Source organism: Ranitomeya imitator, chromosome 5 (assembly GCF_032444005.1).
Source record: "Ranitomeya imitator isolate aRanImi1 chromosome 5, aRanImi1.pri, whole genome shotgun sequence".
Classification (NCBI taxonomy): Eukaryota; Metazoa; Chordata; class Amphibia; order Anura; family Dendrobatidae; genus Ranitomeya; species Ranitomeya imitator.
In genome coordinates this window covers 694,870,349-694,896,433 of record NC_091286.1, presented here as the reverse complement: position 1 = coordinate 694,896,433, position 26,085 = coordinate 694,870,349, and the positions used below count along the sequence as shown (strand labels likewise).

At 45.2% G+C, this 26,085-nt stretch overlaps 1 protein-coding gene across 22 annotated transcripts in view; it reads right to left on the bottom strand.

Annotated features, from left to right (window-relative positions):
- OTOF (otoferlin) overlaps window positions 1-26,085 on the bottom strand; it is a 342,337-nt gene that overhangs the window by 208,777 nt on the left and 107,475 nt on the right. For all 22 annotated transcript variants that reach the window (XM_069728471.1, XM_069728475.1, XM_069728478.1 and 19 more), the window contains 2 exons: window positions 14,828-14,916; window positions 10,445-10,544 (listed from right to left, as the gene is read on the bottom strand). In XM_069728471.1, coding sequence (XP_069584572.1) covers window positions 10,445-10,544; window positions 14,828-14,916 — 189 coding nt within the window. The remainder of the gene's footprint in view (window positions 1-10,444; window positions 10,545-14,827; window positions 14,917-26,085) is intronic.

Here is a 26,085-nt window from a genome sequence, read left to right as displayed (position 1 = left end):
GCTTTATACTGTGTAGGGGCACTGTGGTGGCTTTATACTGTGTAGGGGCACTGTGGTGGCTTTATAATGTGTGGGTGACACTGTGGTGGCTTTATAATGTGTGGGTGGCACTGTGGGGGCTTCATACTGTGGTGGCTTTATACTGTGTAGGGGCACTGTGGTGGCATTATACTGTGTAGGGGAACTGTGGTGGCTTTATACTGTGTAGGGGCACTGTGGTGGCTTTACACTGTGTAGGGGCACTGAGGTGGCTTTATACTGTGTAGGGGAACTGTGGTGGCTTTATACTGTGTAGGGGCACTGTGGTGGCTTTATACTGTGTAGGGGCACTGAGGTGGCTTTATAATGTGTGGGTGGCACTATGGGGGCTTCATACTGTGGTGGCTTTATACTGTGTAGGGGCACTGGTGGCTTTATACTGTGTAGGGGCACTGTGGTGGCTTTATACTGTGTAGGGGGCACTGTGGTGGCTTTATACTGTGTAGGGGGCACTGTGGTGGCTTTATACTGTGTAGGGGCACTGTGGTGGCTTTATACTGTGTAGGGGCACTGTGGTGGCTTTATACTGTGTAGGGGCACTGAGGTGGCTTTATAATCTGTGGGTGGCACTATGGGGGCTTCATACTGTGGTGGCTTTATACTGTGTAGGGGGCACTGTGGTGGCTTTATACTGTGTAGGGGCACTGTGGGGGCTTTATACTGTGTAGGGGCACTGTGGGGGCTTTATACTGTGTGGGTGGCACTGTGGGGGCTTCATACTGTGGTGGCTTTATACTGTGTAGGGGGCACTGTGGTGGCTTTATACTGTGTAGGGGCACTGTGGTGGCTTTATAATGTGTGGGTGGCACTGTGGGGGCTTCATACTGTGGTGGCTTTATACTGTGTAGGGGGCACTGTGGTGGCTTTATACTGTGTAGGGGCACTGTGGGGGCTTTATACTGTGTAGGGGCACTGTGGTGGCTTTATAATGTGTGGGTGGCACTGTGGGGGCTTCATACTGTGGTGGCTTTATACTGTGTAGGGGCACTGTGGGGGCTTTATACTGTGTAGAGGCATTGTGGTGGTTTTATATCATGTGGCCACCCACATGAAGGGGGTGCATTCTATACTATTTGTGGGGCCTTGCAATGGCTACATACTGTGTGGGGGTACTCTGGGGGGTTTTATACTGTGTCGGGGAGGGAACGATGGGTACTTCATACTGTATTAGTGGCACTCTGAGGGTTTTATACTGTCTGAAGTGTCTTGTGTGGGATTCATGCGTCTATATACTGTGTATGGGCACTGAGTGTTGTATTCCGTGTGGGGCCCTGTGGGGGCTTCGTGCTGTGGGTCGATGGGGGAGGGGGGGCAATTTTGTGGCTTCATACTGTGGGGGTTTTATAATGTGTTGGTGGCACGGTGGGGCTTCATACTATGTGGGGTTTTATATTGTGTGTGGGGGCTTCATACATTATGTGGGGAGCACTTTGCGGTGTGTGGGGGTATGGTTGTTTTTTTTATACTGTGTCGTTCCCTGTGGTGGCTTCATACTATGTGGGGTACTATGGGGAGTTAATAATGTGTGCGGGGCCCCCTTGTGGCTTCATACTGTGTGGGGGCTTCATACAGTCTGGGTGTCCCGTGGTGGCTTCATACTGTGTAGGGGACACTGTAGTGAGTGATTTTACAGCATGTAGGTGGCACTGAAGGGCATGCATTGCAGGGGTTTTTATACTATGTGGGGTACTATGGGGGTGTTAAACTGTGTAAGGGCATTGTGGTTGTTTCATACTGTGTAGGGGCAATATGGTGGTTTTATACCATGTGGATGGCACTGTGGGGGTGCATTGTGGGGGGTTTATACTGTGTGTGGGGCCTTGTGATATCTTCACACTGTGTGGTGGTACACTGGGTGTTTTATACTATGTGTGAGGGACACTCTGGTGGTTTTATACTGTATGTGGAGAGGGAAGAGGGGCCTCCATACTGTACTATGGGGGATTTATAGTGTGTGAGGGCTGTATCTATATACTGTGTGTGGGCACTGTGAGAGTTTTATTCCTTGGGGAGGCTTATATTGTTGGTTGGGGGGGGATTTGTTGGCTTCATACTGTGTGTGGGTACTTTTGGTGTTTTATACTGTGTGTGGGGCACTGTGGGGGTTTCATACTGTATGTAGGAAGCACTGGGGGTGTCACGATTCACATTTTGCTGCCAACAATATGTCACAGATCCCAACAATATATTAGTGATCCCGGGGAGGATTTATCGTCCCCACTACTCACACCAATTTGTCTCGAACCGGGGTTGTTTGATTGCCCCTGGATCCTTCTGAAGGGGATTTATCTATATCCCACTTCCGGTTTGGAACTTGCAGCTCTCTGGCGCCCCCCTTACCCTCAGGTCAGGTTAGGTACTGTGGAGCGCCCCCAGACACAGGGCCACGGGTTCTCGGTACCGGGCCTCTCTGGTTCGGTTCTGAGGCTGTCACGGTGGCTAGACCCGGTCCGCGACCCTGCTAAGGGGCGTCCAATAAAGGTGGTGCAGTCTGTCAGGGGTTTGTGACGCCACCTGTGGTGTTCGGTCAGGGTGACCGACGCTGCTGTGGGGTCCGCTGGGGTGATGGAATGGCAGCTGGATGGTATACCTTCCCACAGGTGAAGTATGTCCCCAGGGCTTCCCAGTAAGGTGGATGGTGATGGTGTGAGGTGCAGGCAATAACGAGGACACAAGGTTGCAGTCTCTTTACCTCTTTACTGTAGACTTCAGGATCCTCAATCCAGAGCACGCTTAACAGGGCTATCTGAGACCGGCCGGTCCGATGGGCACTTCCAGAGTTCCCTTTGCAGGTGGAAATCAGTGCCTACCACTAGCGCCTGTGTGTTGTAGTGCTACCCTGCTGAGCATTCGGAATAGTCCTCACAACTTCTGTTCTCGTTCGTTCGTTCTTTCTAATTCGTTCCAGATCTTTCTAGTTCAACATCCCCCAGGTATGTTATGGCTAGGACACACCCGTATGACGGGAAGGCCTGGAGTTCTTCCGGGACCCTAGAGACGCCCCTCTCCCACAGTTGCCCCCTATGTCTTCGTAGGTGTTTAGGTGAGACAGCCAACCTATAATTAACTGTCCTGCGGAGTTTGAAGTAAAGCGTAGAGTTAGTTACTCCCTCGGTGTTCCGGCCACCGGCTACGCGCCTCAGTAGGATGTTGCCTCGGTCTTACGGCACGACTCCTACTGGTTCTCCTTTGTGCTTGATCTTGTTTCTCACTGTTCCACAATATCCTTCGCTGTCTCTTTCTTAGGATACCGCCGCGGGGTGTGCAGGCGTGGTTCTGTAACGTTCTATTCTGGTCGCTAGCTGCCTGCCAGGCTCCCACGCCTGACAGGGACCCCCCTGTGTCTTCTTCCTGCAACACCCCCTGCCACGGGATGTTGCCTGAATCTAACCCAGTCAGCTTCTGACTAACTTCCTATCCAACCCCTAGTTTTACCAGTGTGAGGAGTGGCCCAATAAATAAAGCCTTTTTCTCCCCCTAGTGGCCGGAGTGTGAAGTGTAATGTGTGCTGGTGATACCTGGTCAGTAGAATTCCTTCAGTGCCATCAGACGTACCATCACTCCCCTTAGTGGCAGAGTGTCATACTGCAACGACCAGATCTCTGGGGCGCTGCAACTGCACCTAGGGTAATGAGTCGATAGAAAGGCTGCCTGCTATGTACAGGCTATTGGGCACGCTACAGCGAGGACAATATTACTACTCCCACACAGGTGGGAACAATAATTATCAACGCCGCCGGTCGCTGGAAAGAAGCCCAATCGCACAGGACAAAGTCGCTGCCACCAGCTCCGATTCCACAAAAGGTTAACGGGTCTGGAGCCAACCCAAATCAGTAGCGTAATTCACCTCAGAGGAAGAGACAGTTCGTTCATAGAGCAGGAAGAGTATAGCTAGTAAATTATATATTTTACTCCATAAAAAAAGTTAGGCAGTGTTTACAAAAGTATAAAAGATATTATAAAGACGACGAAATCAGGTTTACAATGCAATTACAAATAAAATGTGGATTAAAATACAAGAGAAAACTTACAGGTCGTTATGTCATGGTATCATCTTGGCTGGCCTGTGGCTTAGGAGGATGAATACATCCAGATGCATAGAACAGCTTTGCCGAGCTGGTGTTAGCTTGCTTCCTGGACCAAGACTAACTCACAACTCAGCAGGGGTAAAGATATGCCCTCTTGTTGTGACATCACTAAGTGGGCTGAGTAATGATATGCACTGCTTTTCTCAGAACTTACATTTTTGAGTCCATCTAACAAAGGCATTCCTGAGTGAGAAGGGAGGAGGAACGAGTGGCTAGAGGGGATTGGTCGTCTGCATTTTAAAAGCCACATCCTGCTCACACATTAGTATCAAATTGCTCAGTGTATCTGCCATAGGGCTTTGTTTGTGGTATGAGCGAGTGCAGAGGGGGAAGAGAGAGAGGGGGGGTTCAAAGCTGCAGTGTGAGTCTGACATTGTACTTTCTAGAACTAATCTTACACTAAGTCATTTTTACATTATCGTGACAGTGGGGATTTCACACTGTGTGGGGGTATGGTGGGTGTTTTATACTGTGCGTGGGGCTCTGTGGTGGCTTTATACTGTGTGGGGGTGCTAAGGTGTGTTTATACTGTGTGAGGAGGCACTGTAGGGTGCTTCATATTGTGTGTGGAGTGTTATCTGGCCTCTGCTGTGTGTGGGGAAAACTATGGGGGCTTCAGACTGTGTGTGGGGGACACTATACAGTGCATGGGGTGTTGTGCGGGCTTCACACTGTATGGGGGGGATTTCACACTGAGTGGGATTATGGTGGGGTACTATGAGGGTTTTCTACTGTGTGTGAGGGGGACACTGTGGGGGCTTCATACTGTGTGTGGGGCACTATACTGTGCATGAAGTGTTGTGGGGGCTTCATACTGTATTCATGGGAGCACTATACTGTGCATAGAGTGTTTTGGGGCTTCATACTGTCTGTGGAGCACAATACTTTGCATAGTGTTGTGGGGGCACTATAATGTGCTTGGAGTGTTTTGGGGCTTCATACTGTGTGTGGGGGGCACTGTGGGGGGTTTTTACTGTGTGGGAACACTGAGGGACTGGGCGAGGTTAGGGAATTGGCTTAGCATAAAATGTAAATGGCGGTGTTACATTTCAGTCTGACCCTCCCGGTCTTTCGGAGGGGTGAGGCGGGTATGTGGTCCACGGTCTGATATTAGCATAGGGAATATATGTAGCCACACCATTTTGTATAACCCACACCCTATATAGGCCACTCCCACTTCTGCTGTGTCCTGCGGCCCGCGCATCTCTCTGGTTACTACCTGTGGATCACGCACAGTCCTGTTATGGTGGTCATGACTCCATTGTGGTGATTTCTGACCGTTGGTGGAGGGGGGCTTTTATCTTTGCAGATGCAACTAGAAATTATCAATAAATGAGCAATACTGTAGAGTAGCAGACAATATGGCGGACGGCACCCAGCAACCAATCACAGTCCAGCTGACATCAATACAGTGGTAGACAGAAAATGAAAGCACTGAGGTGATTGGTTGCTTTGGATACGGTCATAACGTCCTCTGCCAGTCTGCACTGGTTTCTTTACATGAGGACCAATGGACCTTAGATACTCAGACACCCACAGCAACCAGTCAGTATCACACAGAATTGGATCGGATACACTACTCAGCAGTCAGTATCAGACAGGAGAGGATTAGATACGGCTCAGCAGACAGTATCACGCAGGATAGGATTAGATACACGGCTCAGCAGACAGTATCACACAGGAGAGGATTAGATACACAGCTCAGCAGTCAGTATCACACAGGATAGGATTAGATACACAGCTCAGCAGACAGTATCACACAGGAGAGGATTAGATACACAGCTCAGCAGACAGTATCACACAGGAGAGGATTAGATACACGGCTCAGCAGTCAGTATCACACAGGAGAGGATTAGATACACGGCTCAGCAGTCAGTATCACACAGGAGAGGATTAGATACACGGCTCAGCAGTCAGTATCACACAGGAGAGGATTAGATACACGGCTCAGCAGTCAGTATCACACAGGAGAGGATTAGATACACGGCTCAGCAGTCAGTATCACACAGGAGAGGATTAGATACACGGCTCAGCAGTCAGTATCACACAGGAGAGGATTAGATACACGGCTCAGCAGTCAGTATCACACAGGAGAGGATTAGATACATGGCTCAGCAGACAGTATCACACAGGAGAGGATTAGATACACGGCTCAGCAGACAGTATCACACAGGAGAGGATTAGATACAGCTCAGCAGTCAATATCACACAGGATAGGATTAGATACACTGGTCAGCAGACAGTATCATACAGGATAGGATTAGATACACGGCTCAGCAGTCAGTATCACACAGGAGAGGATTAGATACACTGGTCAGCAGACAGTATCATACAGGATAGGATTAGATACACGGCTCAGCAGTCAGTATCACACAGGAGAGGATTAGATACACGGCTCAGCAGACAGTATCACACAGGATTAGATACACAGCTCAGCAGTCAGTATCACAGGGTAGGATTAGATACAGCTCAGCAGACAGTATCACACAGGAGAGGATTAGATACACGGCTCAGCAGTCAGTATCACACAGGATAGGATTAGATACAGCACAGCAGACAGTATCACACAGGATAGGATTAGATACACGGCTCAGCAGACAGTATCACACAGGAGAGGATTAGATACACGGCTCAGCAGTCAGTATCACACAGGATAGGATTAGATACAGCACAGCAGACAGTATCACACAGGATAGGATTAGATACACGGCTCAGTGTAATGACCAGAGGTCCGAATAAGATCCAGTGAGTCACAAACCAAGACCAAGGCAGAAATCTCCAACGGTATTTACTCTAAAGCAAAATAATCAAGGTAATATGGAGAATATTAAGGCAGATGCACCCCAAAGATACACTAATTCAGCAGCAGCTGAAATCACTGTGCCACTCCAAGGTCTCCTGAGAACTGTTTCTATAACAGACTAGTAAGAAATTTACCTAACAGAGCAACTAAAACAGGAAACAAGTGTAAATTGAATGTAGTGTTATCAAGGGAGCCCCTGGAATGGCACATTGAGTATAACTTACACAACTCTAATATAAGATACACCTCTAAAGTAACAATTAAACACTCAGAGCAGAGATACCCGGGTATCTATAACTATGGTACCGTATCCTGAGATGGATTTCCTCTCAGGCAGGAATCCGCACAGGCTGCAGCCAGTCCATATCTTCAGCGCCAATAAGTTACAGCAAGCTCCTCTTGTCTTGTCGGCCGATGCCGAGCCCAAACGCCGGGGACTTAGTTAGTGGTCTCACGATGTTGTCTCTGCTTCTGTAGCTCCTAGGAATGCTTCCACGACAACCCGTCCGTCTCTGTATCAGCAGTCTGCCCAGACTTGTTTCTCCACTCAATGCACAGGGAATCCACAGACTTCCAAATACGTACTGGGTTCTTAGTAAAGTCTCAGTCTTTTCTTAGATCAAGGGTTAGCTCTTCTCCAGGAAACGTTAGCAACAAAAGTCTCTCAAAAGCTTCTTTTCCTCCAAACACACTCGCAGTAAATCCACACACAGTCTCTTTTTAAGATATCACAGCAGCTTCTGCCTTTTCTTCCCACCTTTTTCTCTCAGCTCTCACTTCCTTGTTTCACTTTACACACAAGACACCAGACCCCACCCCCCAGCACACATTGTCTCCAGGAGTTTTGCAGGGTCTGTCCTCTGCTGCAGCAGGCAAAAACCACAGGGTCCTAGTGCCCTCTCAGTGGGACTACAGTTCACTCTCTTACATCAGCAGTCAGTATCACACAGGATAGGATTAGATACAGCTCAGCAGACAGTATCACACAGGGTAGGATTAGATACACGGCTCAGCAGACAGTATCACACAGGAGAGGATTAGATACACGGCTCAGCAGTCAGTATCACACAGGATAGGATTAGATACAGCTCAGCAGACAGTATCACACAGGAGAGGATTAGATACACGGCTCAGCAGACAGTATCACACAGGAGAGGATTAGATACACGGCTCAGCAGTCAGTATCACACAGGATAGGATTAGATACAGCTCAGCAGACAGTATCACACAGGAGAGGATTAGATACACGGCTCAGCAGACAGTATCACACAGGAGAGGATTAGATGTATATTCTTCCGCTCTCAGCAGCGTTTGTTACAGTGTGTCAGTGGTTCAGCTCACTATGTTTGCCTGCACTGACACACTGTAACGAGCCGTCATCTCGTGAGCAGGACTTGGTAACTAAAACACTGAAACCTTCAAATTTTGACATTTCCATTCACTGACAGAGGAAAAATGTAGTAAAATTACACAGAAACAACATCCAGAGGAAAGCTGCGGACTCCTCCAGGTCGCTTCTAAATAATTTCCGCCTTGCGGATGATAACAGAGACCAATAGCTTCAGTCTCTGGGGGGGTCCCGTGGCTGCGGTCTGGACGTCCTCACAGGAGGGCAGTGAACACATTGTCCACCAGATATAATTAACTTTCCAGAATTCACACTCCCATCAAGAAAAGACGAGAACTATCCTCCTCCAGGGAGAAGAAGCGGAGCCGTTCTTTACGGGTTACCATGGTAACAAGAAATGATAAATGACAAGTGTACATGGTCGTTCCACCGGCTCCGTCCAACCCAAAATAAATGGTCACAGCGGGCGCTGGGGGATGACCGTGACACTTTAATTATGTGGTCAACAAAACCCCCCCAAAAAAGATCCACAGCAGCATGAACGGCAACATGACTTCCAATGTGCACAATGGGGGTCTCTATATACCCTACTACTCCATTTACCGTCTATTAGTATCGCCCCAATCACTGTCTATATCAGTGGTTGTCGCACATGCTCAGTATCGCCCCAATCACTGTCTATATCAGTGGTGGTCGCACATGCTCAGTATCGCACCAATCATTGTCTACATCAGTGGTGGTCGCACATGCTCAGTATCCCCCCAATCACGGTCTATATCAGTGGTGGTCGCACATGCTCAGTATCGCCCCAATCATTGTCTACATCAGTGGTAGTCGCACATGCTCAGTATCGCCCTATTCACTGTATACATCAGTGCTGGTCGCACATGCCGAGTATCGCCCCAATCACTGTCTATATCAGTGGTGGTCGCACATGCTCAGTATCGCCCCAATCATTGTCTACATCAGTGGTTGTCGCACATGCTCAGTATTGCCCTAATCACTGTATACATCAGTGCTGGTCGCACATGCTCAGTATCGCCCCAATCACTGTGTATATCACTAGTGGCCGCACATGCTCAGTATCGCCCCAATCACTGCCTATATCAGAGGCGTTGCACATGCTCAGTATCGCCCCAATCACTTTCTGTATCACTAGTGGTCGCACATGCTCAGTATCGCCCCAATCACTGTATATATCACTAGTGGCCGCACATGCTCAGTATCGCCCCAATCACTGCCTATATCAGAGGCGTCGCTCATGCTCAGTATTGCTCCAATCACTGTCTATATCACTAGTGGCCGCACATGCTCAGTATCGCCCCAATCACTGCCTATATCAGAGGCGTCGCTTATGCTCAGTATTGCTCCAATCACTGTCTATATCACTAGTGGTCGCACATGCTCAGTATCGCCCCAATCACTGTCTATATCACTAGTAGTCGCACATGCTCAGTATCGCCCCAATCACTGTCTATATCACTAGTAGTCGCACATGCTCAGTATCGCCCCAATCACTGCCTATATCAGAGGCGTCGCTTATGCTCAGTATTGCTCCAATCACTGTCTATATCACTAGTGGTCGCACATGCTCAGTATCGCTCCAATCACTGTCTATATCACTAGTAGTCGCACATGCTCAGTATCGCCCCAATCACTGCCTATATATCAGAGGCGTCGCTCATGCTCAGTATCGCCCCAATCACTGTCTATATCACTAGTGGTCGCACATGCTCAGTATCGCCCCAATCACTGTCTATATCACTAGTAGTCGCACATGCTCAGTATCGCCCCAATCACTGTCTATATCACTAGTGGTCGCACATGCTCAGTATCGCCCCAATCACTGCCTATATATCAGAGGCGTCGCTCATGCTCAGCCTTGCCTCATTCAGGCAGCACATTTGGGACAATTATTCTGATTGGTAGGATTCCCAGAGGCCGCACCCCCCAGCCATTATACAATCATCATCTATATTAGGACGGGTGATGTATGTTGTTTACTGGACAAACCATTTAAGTTTTTGCATGATCACTTTAAGGACCACCTTAAAAATTTCTAGAAAAGATAGATAAAGCACGTGTCCTGTATATGTGGCCACCTGGGAGACCACCCACACAGGACCACAGTGCGCAGAGCAGCGGTGGCGTTACAGTGTCACCTACGCGGATGGCCGAGTTGTTGTCATCGATCAGGGTGTCCGACACTTCCAACTGCGCCTCTTCAACCACCTTCTGGAGAACCATCCGAAATGTCCCAATAAGTCTGAAATAAAAAAAAAATATACATATCTTTATCTATATAAACTAGGAACATGTCACCCAGCTTTTCGATGTTCCTGAATGGCACTGCATGGCTGCAGTCAGTCCCTACGTCATGGCTGTCAGTCTTCACTGCACCTCTGCTGTTCTATTCAGAAAATATTCACACTATGGATATAAAGCTGCGGTGGGATGACCGGAAGAGTTGTCATAGGTACTAAACAGCAAAGGGACAAACAGTATTGGGAAAACTGGACGACGTGTGGTGGCCGCCATATTGTCTGTGCTCCACGGTGTGTAATACCCTGCGGAGAGCGAGGACGAGGAGCATGAATTATGGGGGTCCAGGCTGGAGCGAGCGATTTCTGCGCAGATCTTTCCTCCTTCTTCTGATACATTATTTATCGCACATTCTGTGACTCCGGGTCATTGATAATTCACGTCTCTCCGTCTCCTCCACCCGAGACAGGGGCCGGAAACAAAGGGGTTAATGTGATGGGAGAAGGTGCAGGAAAGACCCCGGGAGACCAGTGTCCAAAATAATAATACCACAGTGATATCCACAGTGCCCCCATAATAGTGATATCCACAGTGCCCCCATAATAGTGATATCCACAGTGCCCCCATAATAACAGCGACATCCACAGTGCCCCCATAATAACAGTGATATCCACAGTGCCCCCATAATAACAGTGATATCCACAGTGCCCCCATAATAACAGTGATATCCACAGTGCCCCCATAATAACAGTGATATCCACAGTGCCCCCATAATAACAGTGATATCCACAGTGTCCCCCATAATAACAGTGATATCCACAGTGTCCCCATAATAACAGTGATATCCACAGTGTCCCCATAATAACAGTGATATCCACAGTGCCCCCATAATAGTGATATCCACAGTGCCCCCATAATAGTGATATCCACAGTGTCCCCATAATAACAGCGACATCCACAGTGCCCCCATAATAACAGTGATATCCACAGTGCCCCCATAATAACAGTGATATCCACAGTGCCCCATAATAACAGTGATATCCACAGTGCCCCCATAATAACAGCGATATCCACAGTGCCCCCATAATAACAGCGACATCCACAGTGCCCCATAATAACAGTGATATCCACAGTGTCCCCATAATAACAGCGACATCCACAGTGCCCCCATAATAACAGCGATATCCACAGTGTCCCATAATAACAGTGATATCCACAGTGCTCCCATAATAACAGTGATATCCACAGTGCCCCCATAATAACAGTGATATCCACAGTGCCCCCATAATAACAGTGATATCCACAGTGCCCTCATAATAACAGTGATATCCACAGTGCCCCCATAATAACAGTGATATCCACAGTGCCCTCATAATAACAGCGACATCCACAGTGCCCCCATAATAACAGTGATATCCACAGTGCCCCCATAATAACAGTGATATCCACAGTGCCCCCATAATAACAGTGATATCCACAGTGCCCCCATAATAACAGTGATATCCACAGTGTCCCCATAATAACAGTGATATCCACAGTGCCCCCATAATAACAGTGATATCCACAGTGCCCCCATAATAACAGTGATATCCACAGTGCCCCCATAATAACAGTGATATCCACAGTGTCCCCATAATAACAGTGATATCCACAGTGTCCCCATAATAACAGTGATATCCACAGTGTCCCCATAATAACAGTGATATCCACAGTGTCCCCATAATAACAGTGATATCCACAGTGTCCCCATAATAACAGTGATATCCACAGTGTCCCCATAATAACAGTGATATCCACAGTGCCCCCATAATAACAGTGATATCCACAGTGCCCCCATAATAACAGTGATATCCACAGTGCCCTCATAATAACAGTGATATCCACAGTGCCCCCATAATAACAGTGATATCCACAGTGCCCTCATAATAACAGCGACATCCACAGTGCCCCCATAATAACAGTGATATCCACAGTGCCCCCATAATAACAGTGATATCCACAGTGCCCCCATAATAACAGTGATATCCACAGTGCCCTCATAATAACAGTGATATCCACAGTGCCCCCATAATAACAGTGATATCCACAGTGCCCCCATAATAACAGTGATATCCACAGTGTCCCCATAATAACAGTGATATCCACAGTGTCCCCATAATAACAGTGATATCCACAGTGTCCCCATAATAACAGTGATATCCACAGTGTCCCCATAATAACAGTGATATCCACAGTGCCCCCATAATAACAGTGATATCCACAGTGCCCTCATAATAACAGCGACATCCACAGTGCCCCCATAATAACAGTGATATCCACAGTGCCCCCATAATAACAGTGATATCCACAGTGCCCCCATAATAACAGTGATATCCACAGTGCCCTCATAATAACAGCGACATCCACAGTGCCCCCATAATAGTGATATCCACAGTGTCCCCATAATAACAGTGATATCCACAGTGCTCCATAATAACAGCGACATCCACAGTGCCCCCATAATAGTGATATCCACAGTGTCCCCATAATAACAGTGATATCCACAGTGTCCCCATAATAACAGCGACATCCACAGTGCCCCCATAATAACAGTGATATCCACAGTGTCCCATAATAACAGTGATATCCACAGTGCCCCCATAATAACAGTGATATCCACAGTGCCCTCATAATAACAGCGACATCCACAGTGCCCCCATAATAGTGATATCCACAGTGTCCCCATAATAACAGTGATATCCACAGTGCTCCATAATAACAGCGACATCCACAGTGCCCCCATAATAACAGTGATATCCACAGTGTCCCATAATAACAGTGATATCCACAGTGCCCCCATAATAACAGTGATATCCACAGTGCCCTCATAATAACAGCGACATCCACAGTGCCCCCATAATAGTGATATCCACAGTGTCCCCATAATAACAGTGATATCCACAGTGTCCCCATAATAACAGCGACATCCACAGTGCCCCCATAATAGTGATATCCACAGTGTCCCCATAATAACAGTGATATCCACATTGCCCTCATAATAACAGCGACATCCACAGTGCCCCCATAATAGTGATATCCACAGTGTCCCCATAATAACAGTGATATCCACAGTGCCCCCATAATAACAGTGATATCCACAGTGTCCCCATAATAACAGTGATATCCACAGTGCCCCCATAATAACAGTGATATCCACAGTGCCCCCATAATAACAGTGATATCCACAGTGCCCCATAATAACAGTGATATCCACAGTGCCCCCATAATAACAGTGATATCCACAGTGTCCCCATAATAACAGTGATATCCACAGTGCCCCCATAATAACAGCGATATCCACAGTGCCCCCATAATAACAGCGATATCCACAGTGCCCCATAATAACAGCGATATCCACAGTGCCCCATAATAACAGTGATATCCACAGTGCCCCCATAATAACAGTGATATCCACAGTGCCCCCATAATAACAGTGATATCCACAGTGCCCCATAATAACAGCGATATCCACAGTGCCCCATAATAACAGTGATATCCACAGTGCCCCCATAATAACAGTGATATCCACAGTGCCCCCATAATAACAGCGATATCCACAGTGCCCCCATAATAACAGCGATATCCACAGTGCCCCCATAATAACAGTGATATCCACAGTGCCCCCATAATAACAGTGATATCCACAGTGTCCCCATAATAACAGTGATATCCACAGTGCCCCATAATAACAGTGATATCCACAGTGTCCCCATAATATCCTTAGGGGGGGCTAGTCTCGGCAGGTCTGCTCTGGTTTTGGGGTCTTATCTTAATCATTTAATAATTCATCTCCATTGTTTGTGGCGTCAGGATCGGATGTCGCCCTTCCTTCTGGCGGTGAGGCCTCCATTATTTGTCAGCGGCCTCCATTATTCGCCCGCTCCGGTTAGTGAGGCCTGTCCTCGGCCGCAGTCACACTTGCAGTAATCACTTGTGACTTTTTACCATTTATAGTAATATTTCTGTTACTTGACTTCTTTAGTTCGGTGCTTTCTCCTTGTGTGGAACAGGCAATGCATCATGGGAGACAAGTATGCAAATGAGGTTTCCTCCAGAAGGAAGAAATCTGCCTCTCTAGCGCCACCTGCAGGTAGTTACTATTTCATGCAATGTTCAACCCATTACATGTGAAACGTGAGCAGAGGTATCACCCAGTATTTGTAGTGGATTCCATCTGTCCGCCATTCTTTACGCTGCAGCACTGCCCTGCAGACACAGGACTGAGAGCGGGGAGGAGGCCGCACTCACCTGTTAGTGAAGACTTTGCTGTAGTTAAACACTTGTATTTCCAGCATCTCGTTCCCATCTATGTTACTGGCGATCGGCCAGCGAAAAGTCTGGAAGAAAAGGAGAGCTGCGTTACTCCAGGGCTCATACATAACACTGCCATATAATGCTGACATATACCGCCCACATACCACTGCCATATAATGCTGACATATTTCACCAAAATACCACTGCCATACAATGCTGATATATACCGCCCACATACCACTGCCATATAATTCTGACATATACCGCCCACATACCACTATCATACAATGCTGACATATTTCACTGAAAATTGAAGACATACAAAATATTCACTCACATATAACAGAGGAATGCACCGGGGTGTGAAGGAAGGGGAAAAAAACAAAATAGAGAGAGGAAGGGAATTACTACACGTACAAACAAGGCTAAAGTCACAGATAACTCCTCCAAATCTCCTTCTCATACCAACTCCTTTCCCTCCATTAGCCATGCAGCAAATGCTAACTCTGACAAGGATTAGTAGCAGAGCCCAGATTATAAAGGGGAAAAGGAGTGGCTAACGGAGCACAGCTGAGCTCAGGGATTTCCAACATGGCCGATTAACCCCTGTTCTGCCACAAGAAATAAACACTTAAAATGAAGGAGAAGCGCTTCTTCTCAGTGCAGGAGTAGGAGCCATCAGACTCTGCGGTCTTCTGGCTCCTCTCTGTTGTGGAAACTCCATGACACTCTGTTATCCCGGCCTCCATTGATGCCCAGCGGGCTGAGGATAGCCTCCCTATATGCTGTCATATAATTCCCACATGATACTGCCAAATAGTTCTCACGTATTTTTTTTGCAAATACAGCTGCAGCAAAAATTAAGAGACCACTGCAGAATGTTCAGTTTGTCTGATTTTTCTCTTTATAGGTTAATTTTTGAGTAAAATATAAATTGTTCTTTTATTCTATAAACTAGATCCCACATAACACCGCCATATAGATCTCACATAACACCGCCATATAGATCCCACATAACACCGCCATATAGATCCCACATAACATGCCATATAGATCCCACATAACACCGCCATATAGATCCCACATAACACGCCATATAGATCCCACATAACACTGCCATATAGATCCCACATAACACCGCCATATAGATTCCACATAACACCGCCATATAGATTCCACATAACACTGCCATATAGATCTCACATAACACCGCCATATAGATCCCACATAACACCGCCATATAGATCTCACATAACACCGCCATATAGATCCCACATAACACCGCCATATAGATCCCACATAACACGCCATATAGATCCCACATAACACCGCCATATAGATCCCACATAACACGCCATATAGATCCCACATAACACTGCCATATAGATCCCACATAACACCGCCATATAGATTCCACATAACACCGCCATATAGATTCCACATAACACTGCCATATAGATCTCACATAACACCGCCATATAGATCCCACATAACACCGCCATATAGATCCCACATAACACGCCATATAGATCCCACATAACACCGCCATATAGATCCCACATAACACGCCATATAGATCCCACATAACACTGCCATATAGATCCCACATAACACCGCCATATAGATTCCACATAACACCGCCATATAGATTCCACATAACACCGCCATATAGATCTCACATAACACCGCCATATAGATCCCACATAACACCGCCATATAGATTCCACATAACACTGCCATATAGATTCCACATAACACTGCCATATAGATCTCACATAACACCGCCATATAGATCCCACATAACACCGCCATATAGATCCCACATAACACCCCATATAGATCCCACATAACACCGCCATATAGATCCCACATAACACGCCATATAGATCCCACATAACACCGCCATATAGATCCCACATAACACCGCCATATAGATCTCACATAACACTGCCATATAGATCTCACATAACACTGCCATATAGATCCCACATAATACGCCATATAGATCCCACATAACACTGCCATATAGATCCCACATAACACTGCCATATAGATCCCACATAATACGCCATATAGATCCCACATAACACTGCCATATAGATCCCACATAACACCGCCATATAGATCCCACATAACACTGCCATATAGATTCCACATAACACTGCCATATAGATCCCACATAACACCGCCATATAGATCCCACATAATACGCCATATAGATCCCACATAACACTGCCATATAGATCCCACATAACACTGCCATATAGATCCCACATAACACTGCCATATAGATCCCACATAACACGCCATATAGCTCTCACATAACACCGCCATATAGATCTCACATAACACTGCCATATAGATCACACATAACACCTCCATATAGATCTCAAATAACACCGCCATATAGATCTCACATAACACCGCCATATAGATCTCACATAACACCGCCATATAGATCTCACATAACACCGCCATATAGATCTCACATAACACCGCCATATAGCTCTCACATAACACCGCCATATAGCTCTCACATAGCACCGCCATATAGATCCCACATAACACCGCCATATAGATCCCACATAACACCGCCATATAGATCTCACATAACACCGCCATATAGATCCCACATAACACGCCATATAGATCTCACACAACACCGCCATATAGATCCCACATAACACTGCCATATAGATCCCACATAACACCGCCATATAGATCTCACATAACACCGCCATATAGATCTCACACAACACCGCCATATAGCTCTCACATAACACCGCCATATAGATCCCACATAACACCGCCATATAGATCCCACATAACACCGCCATATAGATCTCACATAACACCGCCATATAGATCCCACATAACACGCCATATAGATCTCACACAACACCGCCATATAGATCCCACATAACACTGCCATATAGATCCCACATAACACCGCCATATAGATCTCACATAACACCGCCATATAGATCCCACATAACACTGTAATGTAATTTCCAATAATACCGCATCCATCACGATATACGTCCATGTGACTTTGCTCCTGGAGCTTCTTGATAAATGCTGCTCTGTGCAATTATTCATCCCTGAGCCTCATCCTGCTCTTGTATGGAGAGTTCCTCCACGAAAACGGTGTGGGGGGAGAACGAAGGGGCGGAGAAGCCCCCCAGCGCCCAGGACTCCGCTAATTCCCTGATAATCCGGCAGATAAGAATATTAATGATTGCCAGATTAAAGAGTCATGAAAACTTAAAGGGCCACAATTATAACGTGTGACCACACCCTCTTTTGGATAAGCCCCGCCCTGTCTGGTTTAGAATCTCCATGCTTTCCTGTATGTAACATAGCTCGCACAAAGGAGATTTCTGAGGACCTCAGAAGAAGAGACGTTGATGCCCGTCAGGCCAGAAATGGTTACAAAACCATCTCTAAAGAATTGGCCTGAAGCTGAAGGCCATTATTACCCTCTCCAGGATCAGGTGACCAATAATGATCACTCCAAGAGCAAGGTGTATAATAATGTCCGAGGACACAAAGGAACCAAAGGTCACCTCTAAGCAACTGAAGGCCACAAAGGAACCAAAGGTCACCTCTAAGCAACTAAAGGCCTCGCTCACATTAGATAATGTTTATATTTGTCAGAATTCAGCCAGAAAATCCTAAAGGAAAATGTCCGGACATCTGTTCCCGAGCCGAATTCCCCAGAGAACGTCGGTCCTGCTACAAGACAACAACCCAAGGCCGCAAGCTGTTCTACAAAAGAACGGTTACCGGAGGATAAAGAGGAAGTTCTGGAACGTGGAAGGAGCTGACGTGAGCAGGTCATGGAGAAAATCCATGAACGTAACAGAGGTGAAGCTGTTTTGTAGGGAGGAAAGGGCTAAAATTCCTACATGCGATGTGCAGGAATAATCAGCAATCAATGGAATCGTTTAGATGCAACTATTGCCGCAGAAGAGGTCACACCAGGTACTGAGAGCAAAGGGTTCACATACTTCTGCTACTCACAGATATTTGCCATTTTTTGTTGAATGAGGAAAATGATCAAAGTCAAATATTTTTGCCTCATTCATTTAATTTGGTTCTTTATCTCTTTTTAGGACTTTTTTTTTTGCAGTTTTAGATCAAATTTATGCAGAAAATTCTGAAGAGTTCACAAACTTAAAAGCAGCAGTGTATGTAGTAGTGGGACCCTGAGTAAATCAAGGACCACAGTCACATCTAGGATTTGTACTAGATATTATTAAATATAACGATTCACTACACCAATTAGATCCGAGTGCAGAGAGGGGGGAAAGCATTGAAGTCCTCAGGGAGGGCAGATCATATTAGGAGGGACACACAGCAGAAGACTGAGGCTAGGAGACAGTGTATTGAGTAGTGTGAACCCTGAGCAAACCAAGGAGTACAGTCATATCTAGGATTTGTACATGGCATTATTAAATGTAACGATTCACTATATTGTAACCATTGGATCCATGTGCGGAGAGGGGAAAGCAACCAAGTCCTCAGGGAGGGCAGATCATATTAGGAGGGGCACACAGCAGAAGACTGAGGCTAGGAGACAGTGTATGTAGTAGTGGTAACCTTGAGTAAACCAAGGAGTACAGTCACATCTAGGATTTGTACATGGCATTATTAAATGTAACGATTCACTATATTGTAACCATTGGATCCATGTGCGGAGAGGGGGAAAGCAACCAAGTCCTCAGAGAGGGCAGATCATATTAGGAGGGGCACACAGCAGAAGACTGAGGCTAGGAGACAGTGTATGTAGTAGTGGTAACCTTGAGTAAACCAAGGAGTACAGTCACATCTAGGATTTGTACATAACATTATTAAATGTAACGATTCACTGTATTGTACCCATTAGATCCGAGTGCGTAGAGGGGGAAAGCATCCAAGTCCTCAGGGACGGCATATCACATTAGGAGGGACACACAGCAGAAGACTGAGGCTAGGAGACAGTGTATGTAGTAGTGGGAACCTTGAGTAAACCAAGGAGTACGGTCACATATAGGATTTGTACATGACATCATTAATAAATGTAACGATCCACTACATTGTACCCATTAGATCCGAGTGTGGAGAGGGGGAAAGCATCCAAGTCCTCAGGGAGGGCAGATGACATTAGGAGGGACACACACCAGAAGACTGAGGCTAGGAGACATATCTCATATCTCCTTTACTTCTAGGGTTGCAAAAAATTAGTGTTTTTGCAAAAATTGATTTTTTTTTTAATTGTATCCAAAATGTGACCTTCTCAAAAGATACAAAGAAAAGGATGAATGCAGATTTCTGAGATGACAAAGATGAAATAAACCTGAAACGCAGAATATACAGTAACGAGTTGTCGGTGCGGCTCAGAGAGTTTGCGACTAATGATGGCAGACACAATCCGGCCCCAAAGGTCTCATTTATTTCTCACCGCAAGTCTCAGACGGAAGGTTCACAGCAGAGAAGACTGGCGGCTCATTAGCAGTGATCTCTGTTTCTTCCACCGCCGCTGACATTCTTATATTTAGTATCTGGGACCCCCGAGAGATGGCGGCGTGTTCCCCGGGAGATGAAGAAAATTAAACAGTTCTGGGTTCAGTTATTGAGGCCCCCAGAAATGTGATCCCCTTGGTTTACAGATGATTTTCTCCCTGCCTCGTGACAACCACGTGTAGGGCGGCGCACCTAGCTCCATCCATGCATCCAACAAGGACATGCTTCGGAAGAAAAAAAAAAAATGTTAACTGCTGATGGACCTTTGCCTTTTTTTTGGACCTGCTGATGACATATCTTACACCTTCTCACCTTGAGATGAGGGTCTTTTTCCCTCCAAACTCTTTGTTTAGAAAATTCCTGAAAATGTTCCACCATTGTGCTGATGTAGAGTCTGTGCAGCATCTGTGCATAGCCGGCAGTGCTGAGAGTTCTCATACAGATCTGACAGCACATTGTTCCTGGCTCTGTCAGTTTACTCAGCTGATCCCTTCTTTTTTCTTAGCGTTAGACGGCGGTATAAATCGGAGCTAGATCGGAATGAAATGCTCGGATTGGCGGGCGGGTCTCCCAACCCGAGCGAGACAGCTTCATATATTTCTATGCAGCTGTCACAGTCAGGTTGGGGGGCCGCCGGCCAGTGCCTGCACTGCATTCCGATCTCGATGATTTATATGGCTGTCTCACTGCGCTCTTAGAGAGAGCAGCAAGTTGTAAATGGCAGATCAGATTGTATAGAGTGGGGAAAGCATCCACATCTTCATGGAGGGCAGATCACACAAAGCGGGACATCAAGAAAAAAAAGTTTGAGACTAAGGGATGTATCTTATACCTCCCAACATCAAGGGAGTAGTATTTATGCAAATATGGCTTTAATTAGATTTTATTTTTATTTTTTAGGGGGGTGGGGTTTATAAATGTTCTTCGGAAAGGACTAAAAATTACATAAAACAATGCGTAACAATCATTATGGTTTGCTTTAACCCTCACGGACCTACAGTGGTATATATGTTGATTTCTTTATTTTAGTGATGCGGGAGGGTGGTGGGGAAGGGGCACGATACGGATGCTTTCTTTCTAAAATGAACTTTTAATCTCCTCATGCAAGTAAAGTAGGACTAGTCCAACAATGAGTCCCTTCCCCCAGACTAGTCCTGTCTCAGTCACTCAGATTACACCTTCCTGTTTGTGACTTATATCTTGTATACAACCCCCGTTATAATAAGAGCCAGCACAACAGTTACATGATAGGTCAGGTCCCCTTTAAAGTTTGTAAAGTTTATATTTGCTTCTTAAATGCAATATTAGACAACTTTCTAAATAGTCTTCAATAAAAACGTACTGGCCTTTTCCTGTTGAAGAGTCTGTGCAGCTCCTGTTCATAGCTAGCTACTCTGCAATATGACAAAAACACATCAGAGCTGTGTCCCTCGCTCTGACAGTCTTCTCTTCCCTCCTACTCTCTTTTCTAAGGGTTAGAAATAGCAACAGGCAGGTGAGGAGGTTATACATGGCTCACAATGTGGAGAGGGGGAAAGCATCCAAGTCTTCAGAGAGGGCAGATGACACCAAGAGGTACATACACACAAAAGAAAAGTATGAAACTAGGAGAAAGTGGTGCACGACATATCGAGGGTCTGAAAATGAAGAAAGGAATACAATTTACAAACACAAACTTATTTCTGCCCTAGTGATATCAAGGAGAATGAATGAAATCATGATAATCACCCTGGCACGAAGCATATGCCAATCATGTCCATAGTCAGCATCAATGCCAATGACCCACTGGTGACAAATGGACAATACCACCCATCATTTATTACTTGGCATCAGCGTATGATGTCTCATCATCTATCTCTGGATCTAGGGTTGCCCATCTGTCACATTACGCTACACGGGCACCCCTTCCCCCACCAGGGACGGACTGCCAGGGTCTGCGCACACATGACATGCTCTGCAGCTGCAGTCATTCATCTCCATTTGGATAGTAATGCTTTTAATTGATGTAGTCTCAGCTGGCAGGATCCTCATTATCCCCCAAATGATGAGCTTCATGGTCTATTTGCTCAAGGCGACATATAGGCTCCAATGCCAGGGTGCCGCGTTCATGCTAAAGATTCAGAGTGGTCAGAGTCTCTTCAGCAGCACAGAGTATTTCAGCAGTAGACACAGTTTCTTATAATTCACTGTAAGGTCGTCAGTAATTGTGATCTCTCTGGACCCCCGGATGCAGAGCTGAAGTTGATCTCTCCGGACCCCCGGATGCAGAGCTGAGGTCCCCCCCCCCCCCCCTTACTCCTAATAACAGGAATTAATGTTACAGAGCGAGCGCTTGTGTGTTTTTGTCACTTTTCTTTTCCTCATTGTTGTGTTTTGTGATCAATCAGCGAAGAATCTGCGTGAAATAATTCACTTAGGACGCGGCGCTGTTACTTCATCTTCTTGCCTTCGGCATCCAGTCGTTTAATGAGCTCGGATTCATCACATTTATTGCTCTCTGGAAGGATTGTGCTACTGCCTGATGGTGCCGGGGGCAGCGCTGAGCCGCACACTGCGACGCCGCAACTTGCGCTGACAAAGAACCAAACACGAGGACGAGGAGCGGTGATTATAAAGACAGAAACAACCGAGAAAGTAGTCAGAGCCGGAGCCAAGGAGGCCGAGAACAAGAACAAATCCATATAAGAAGCTGAAGAAAAGGAGGCCGAGAACAAGAACAAAGCCAAGGAAGAAGCCGGAGCCAACGAGGCCGAGAACTAGAACAAATCCATATAAGAAGCTGGAAAAAGAGAGGCAGAGAACAAGAACAAATCCATATAAGAAGCTGGAGAAAAGGAGGCAGAAAACAAGAACAAATCCATGTAACAAGCTGGAGAAAAGGAGGCCGAGAACAAGAACAAATCCATATAAGAAGCTGAAGAAAAGGAGGCCGAGAACAAGAACAAAGCCAAGGAAGAAACCGGAGCCAACGAGGCTGAGAACTAGAACAAATCCATATAAGAAGCTGGAGAAAGAGAGGCAGAGAACAAGAACAAATCCATATAAGAAGCTGGAGAAAAGGAGGCAGAAAACAAGAACAAATCCATGTAACAAGCTGGAGAAAAGGAGGCAGAGAACAAGAACAAATCCATATAAGAAGCTGAAGAAAAGGAGGCCAAGAACAAGAACAAAGCCAAGGAAGAAGCCGGAGCCAACGAGGCCGAGAACTAGAGCAAATCCATATACGAAGCTGGAGAAAAGGAGGCAGAAAACAAGAACAAATCCATGTAACAAGCTGGAGAAAAGGAGGCAGAGAACAAGAACAAATCCATATAAGAAGCTGAAGAAAAGGAGGCCGAGAACAAGAACAAAGCCAAGGAAGAAGCCGGAGCCAACGAGGCCGAGAACTAGAACAAATCCATATAAGAAGCTGGAGAAAGAGAGGCAGAGAACAAGAACAAATCCATATAAGAAGCTGGAGAAAAGGAGGCAGAAAACAAGAACAAATCCATGTAACAAGCTGGAGAAAAGGAGGCAGAGAACAAGAACAAATCCATATCAGAAGCTGGAGAAAAGGAGGCAGAGAACAAAAACAAATCCATGTAACAAGCTGGAGAAAAGGAGGCCGAGAACAAGAACAAATCCATGTAAGAGTTTCACCTATTGTGTCCCCCATTTCCTTGTAGATTGTAAGCTTGCGAGCAGGGACCTCACCCCTAATGTCAATGTTTAAATTTTTAAATTGTCTTAACTGTTACTGAATTTATTGTCTGTACATGTCCCCGCTTAATTGTAAAGTGTTGCGGAATATGTTGGCGCTATATAAATAAAAATTATTATTATTATTATGTAAGAAGCTGGAGAAAAGGAGGCAGAGAACAAGAACAAATCCATGTAAGAAGCTGGAGCCCAGAATACAAAGAACAAGAACAAATCCATGTAAGAAGCCAGATCCAAGAGCACAGAGAACAAGAATAAATCTACGCAAGAAGCCAGAGCCCAGAATACAGAAAACAGGAACAAATCAAAGTAAGAAGTCAGAGAAAAGGAGGCTGAGAACAAGAACAGGAACCCAGAATTCAAAGAACAAGAACAAATCCACGTAAGAAGTCAGAACCCAGAATACAGAGAACAAAAAGAAATCAACGTAAGAAATCGGAGAAAAGGAGACCGAGAACAAGAACAGGAACAAATCCATGGAAGAAGCCGGAGCCCAGAATATAGAACACAGGAACAAATCAATGGAATAAGCTGTAGAAAAGGAGGCTGAGAACAAGAACAAAGCCATGTAAGAAGCCAGAGGCTTATCTGGAGGATGCAAATATATTTGCAGTACAGCAACATTATCATGTCACCAGCCTCCATACACTATAATAGGAGTTATAGTCCTGTATATAGGAGCAGTGTTATAGTAGTTATATTCTTGTATATAGGAGCAGTGTTATAGTAGTTATATTCTTGTACATAGGAGCAGTATTATAGTAGATATATTCTTGTAAATAGGAGCAGTATTATAGTAGTTATATTCTTGTACATAGGGGCAGTATTATAGTAGTTATATTATTGTACATAGGAGCAGTATTATAGTAGTTATATTCTTGTAAATAGGAGCAGTATTATAGTAGTTATATTCTTGTACATAGGAGCAGTATTATAGTAGATATATTCTTGTAAATAGGAGCAGTATTATAGTAGTTATATTCTTGTACATAGGGAGCAGTATTATAGTAGTTACCGTATATTCTTGTACATAGGGGGCAGTATTATAGTAGTTATATTCTTGTACATAGGAGCAGTATTATAGTAGTTATATTCTTGCACATAGGAGCAGTATTATAGTAGTTATATTCTTGCACATAGGAGCAGTATTATAGTAGTTATATTCTTGTACGTAGGAGCAGTATTATAGTAGTTATATTCTTGTTTATACGAGCAGTATTATAGTAGTTATATTCTTGTACATAGGAGCAGTATTATAGTAGTTACCATATATTCTTGTACATAGGAGGCAGTATTATAGTAGTTATATTCTTGTACATAGGAGCAGTATTATAGTAGTTATATTCTTGTACATAGGGGGCAGTATTATAGTAGTTATATTCTTGTACATAGGGGGCAGTATTATAGTAGTTATATTCTTGTACATAGGGGGCAGTATTATAGTAGTTATATTCTTGTACATAGGAGCAGTATTATAGTAGTTATATTCTTGTACATAGGAGCAGTATTATAGTAGTTATATTCTTGTACATAGGAGCAGTATTATAGTAGTTATATTCTTGTACATAGGAGCAGTATTATAGTAGTTATATTCTTGTACATAGGAGCAGTATTATAGTAGTTATATTCTTGTACATAGGAGCAGTATTATAGTAGTTATATTCTTGTACATAGGAGCAGTATTATAGTAGTTATATTCCTGTATATAGGAGCAGTATTATAGTAGTTATATTCTTGTATATAGGGGGCAGTATTGTAGTAGTTATATTCTTGTACATAGGTGGCAGTATTATAGTAGTTATATTCTTGTATATAGGGGGCAGTATTGTAGTAGTTATATTCTTGTACATAGGTGGCAGTATTATAGTAGTTATATTCTTGTACATAGTAGCAGTATTATAGTAGTTATATTCTTGTACATAGGGAGCAGTATTATAGTAGTTATATTCTTGTATATAGGAGCAGTATTATAGTAGTTATATTCTTGTACATAGGAGCAGTATTATAGTAGTTATATTCTTGTATATAGGAGCAGTATTATAGTAGTT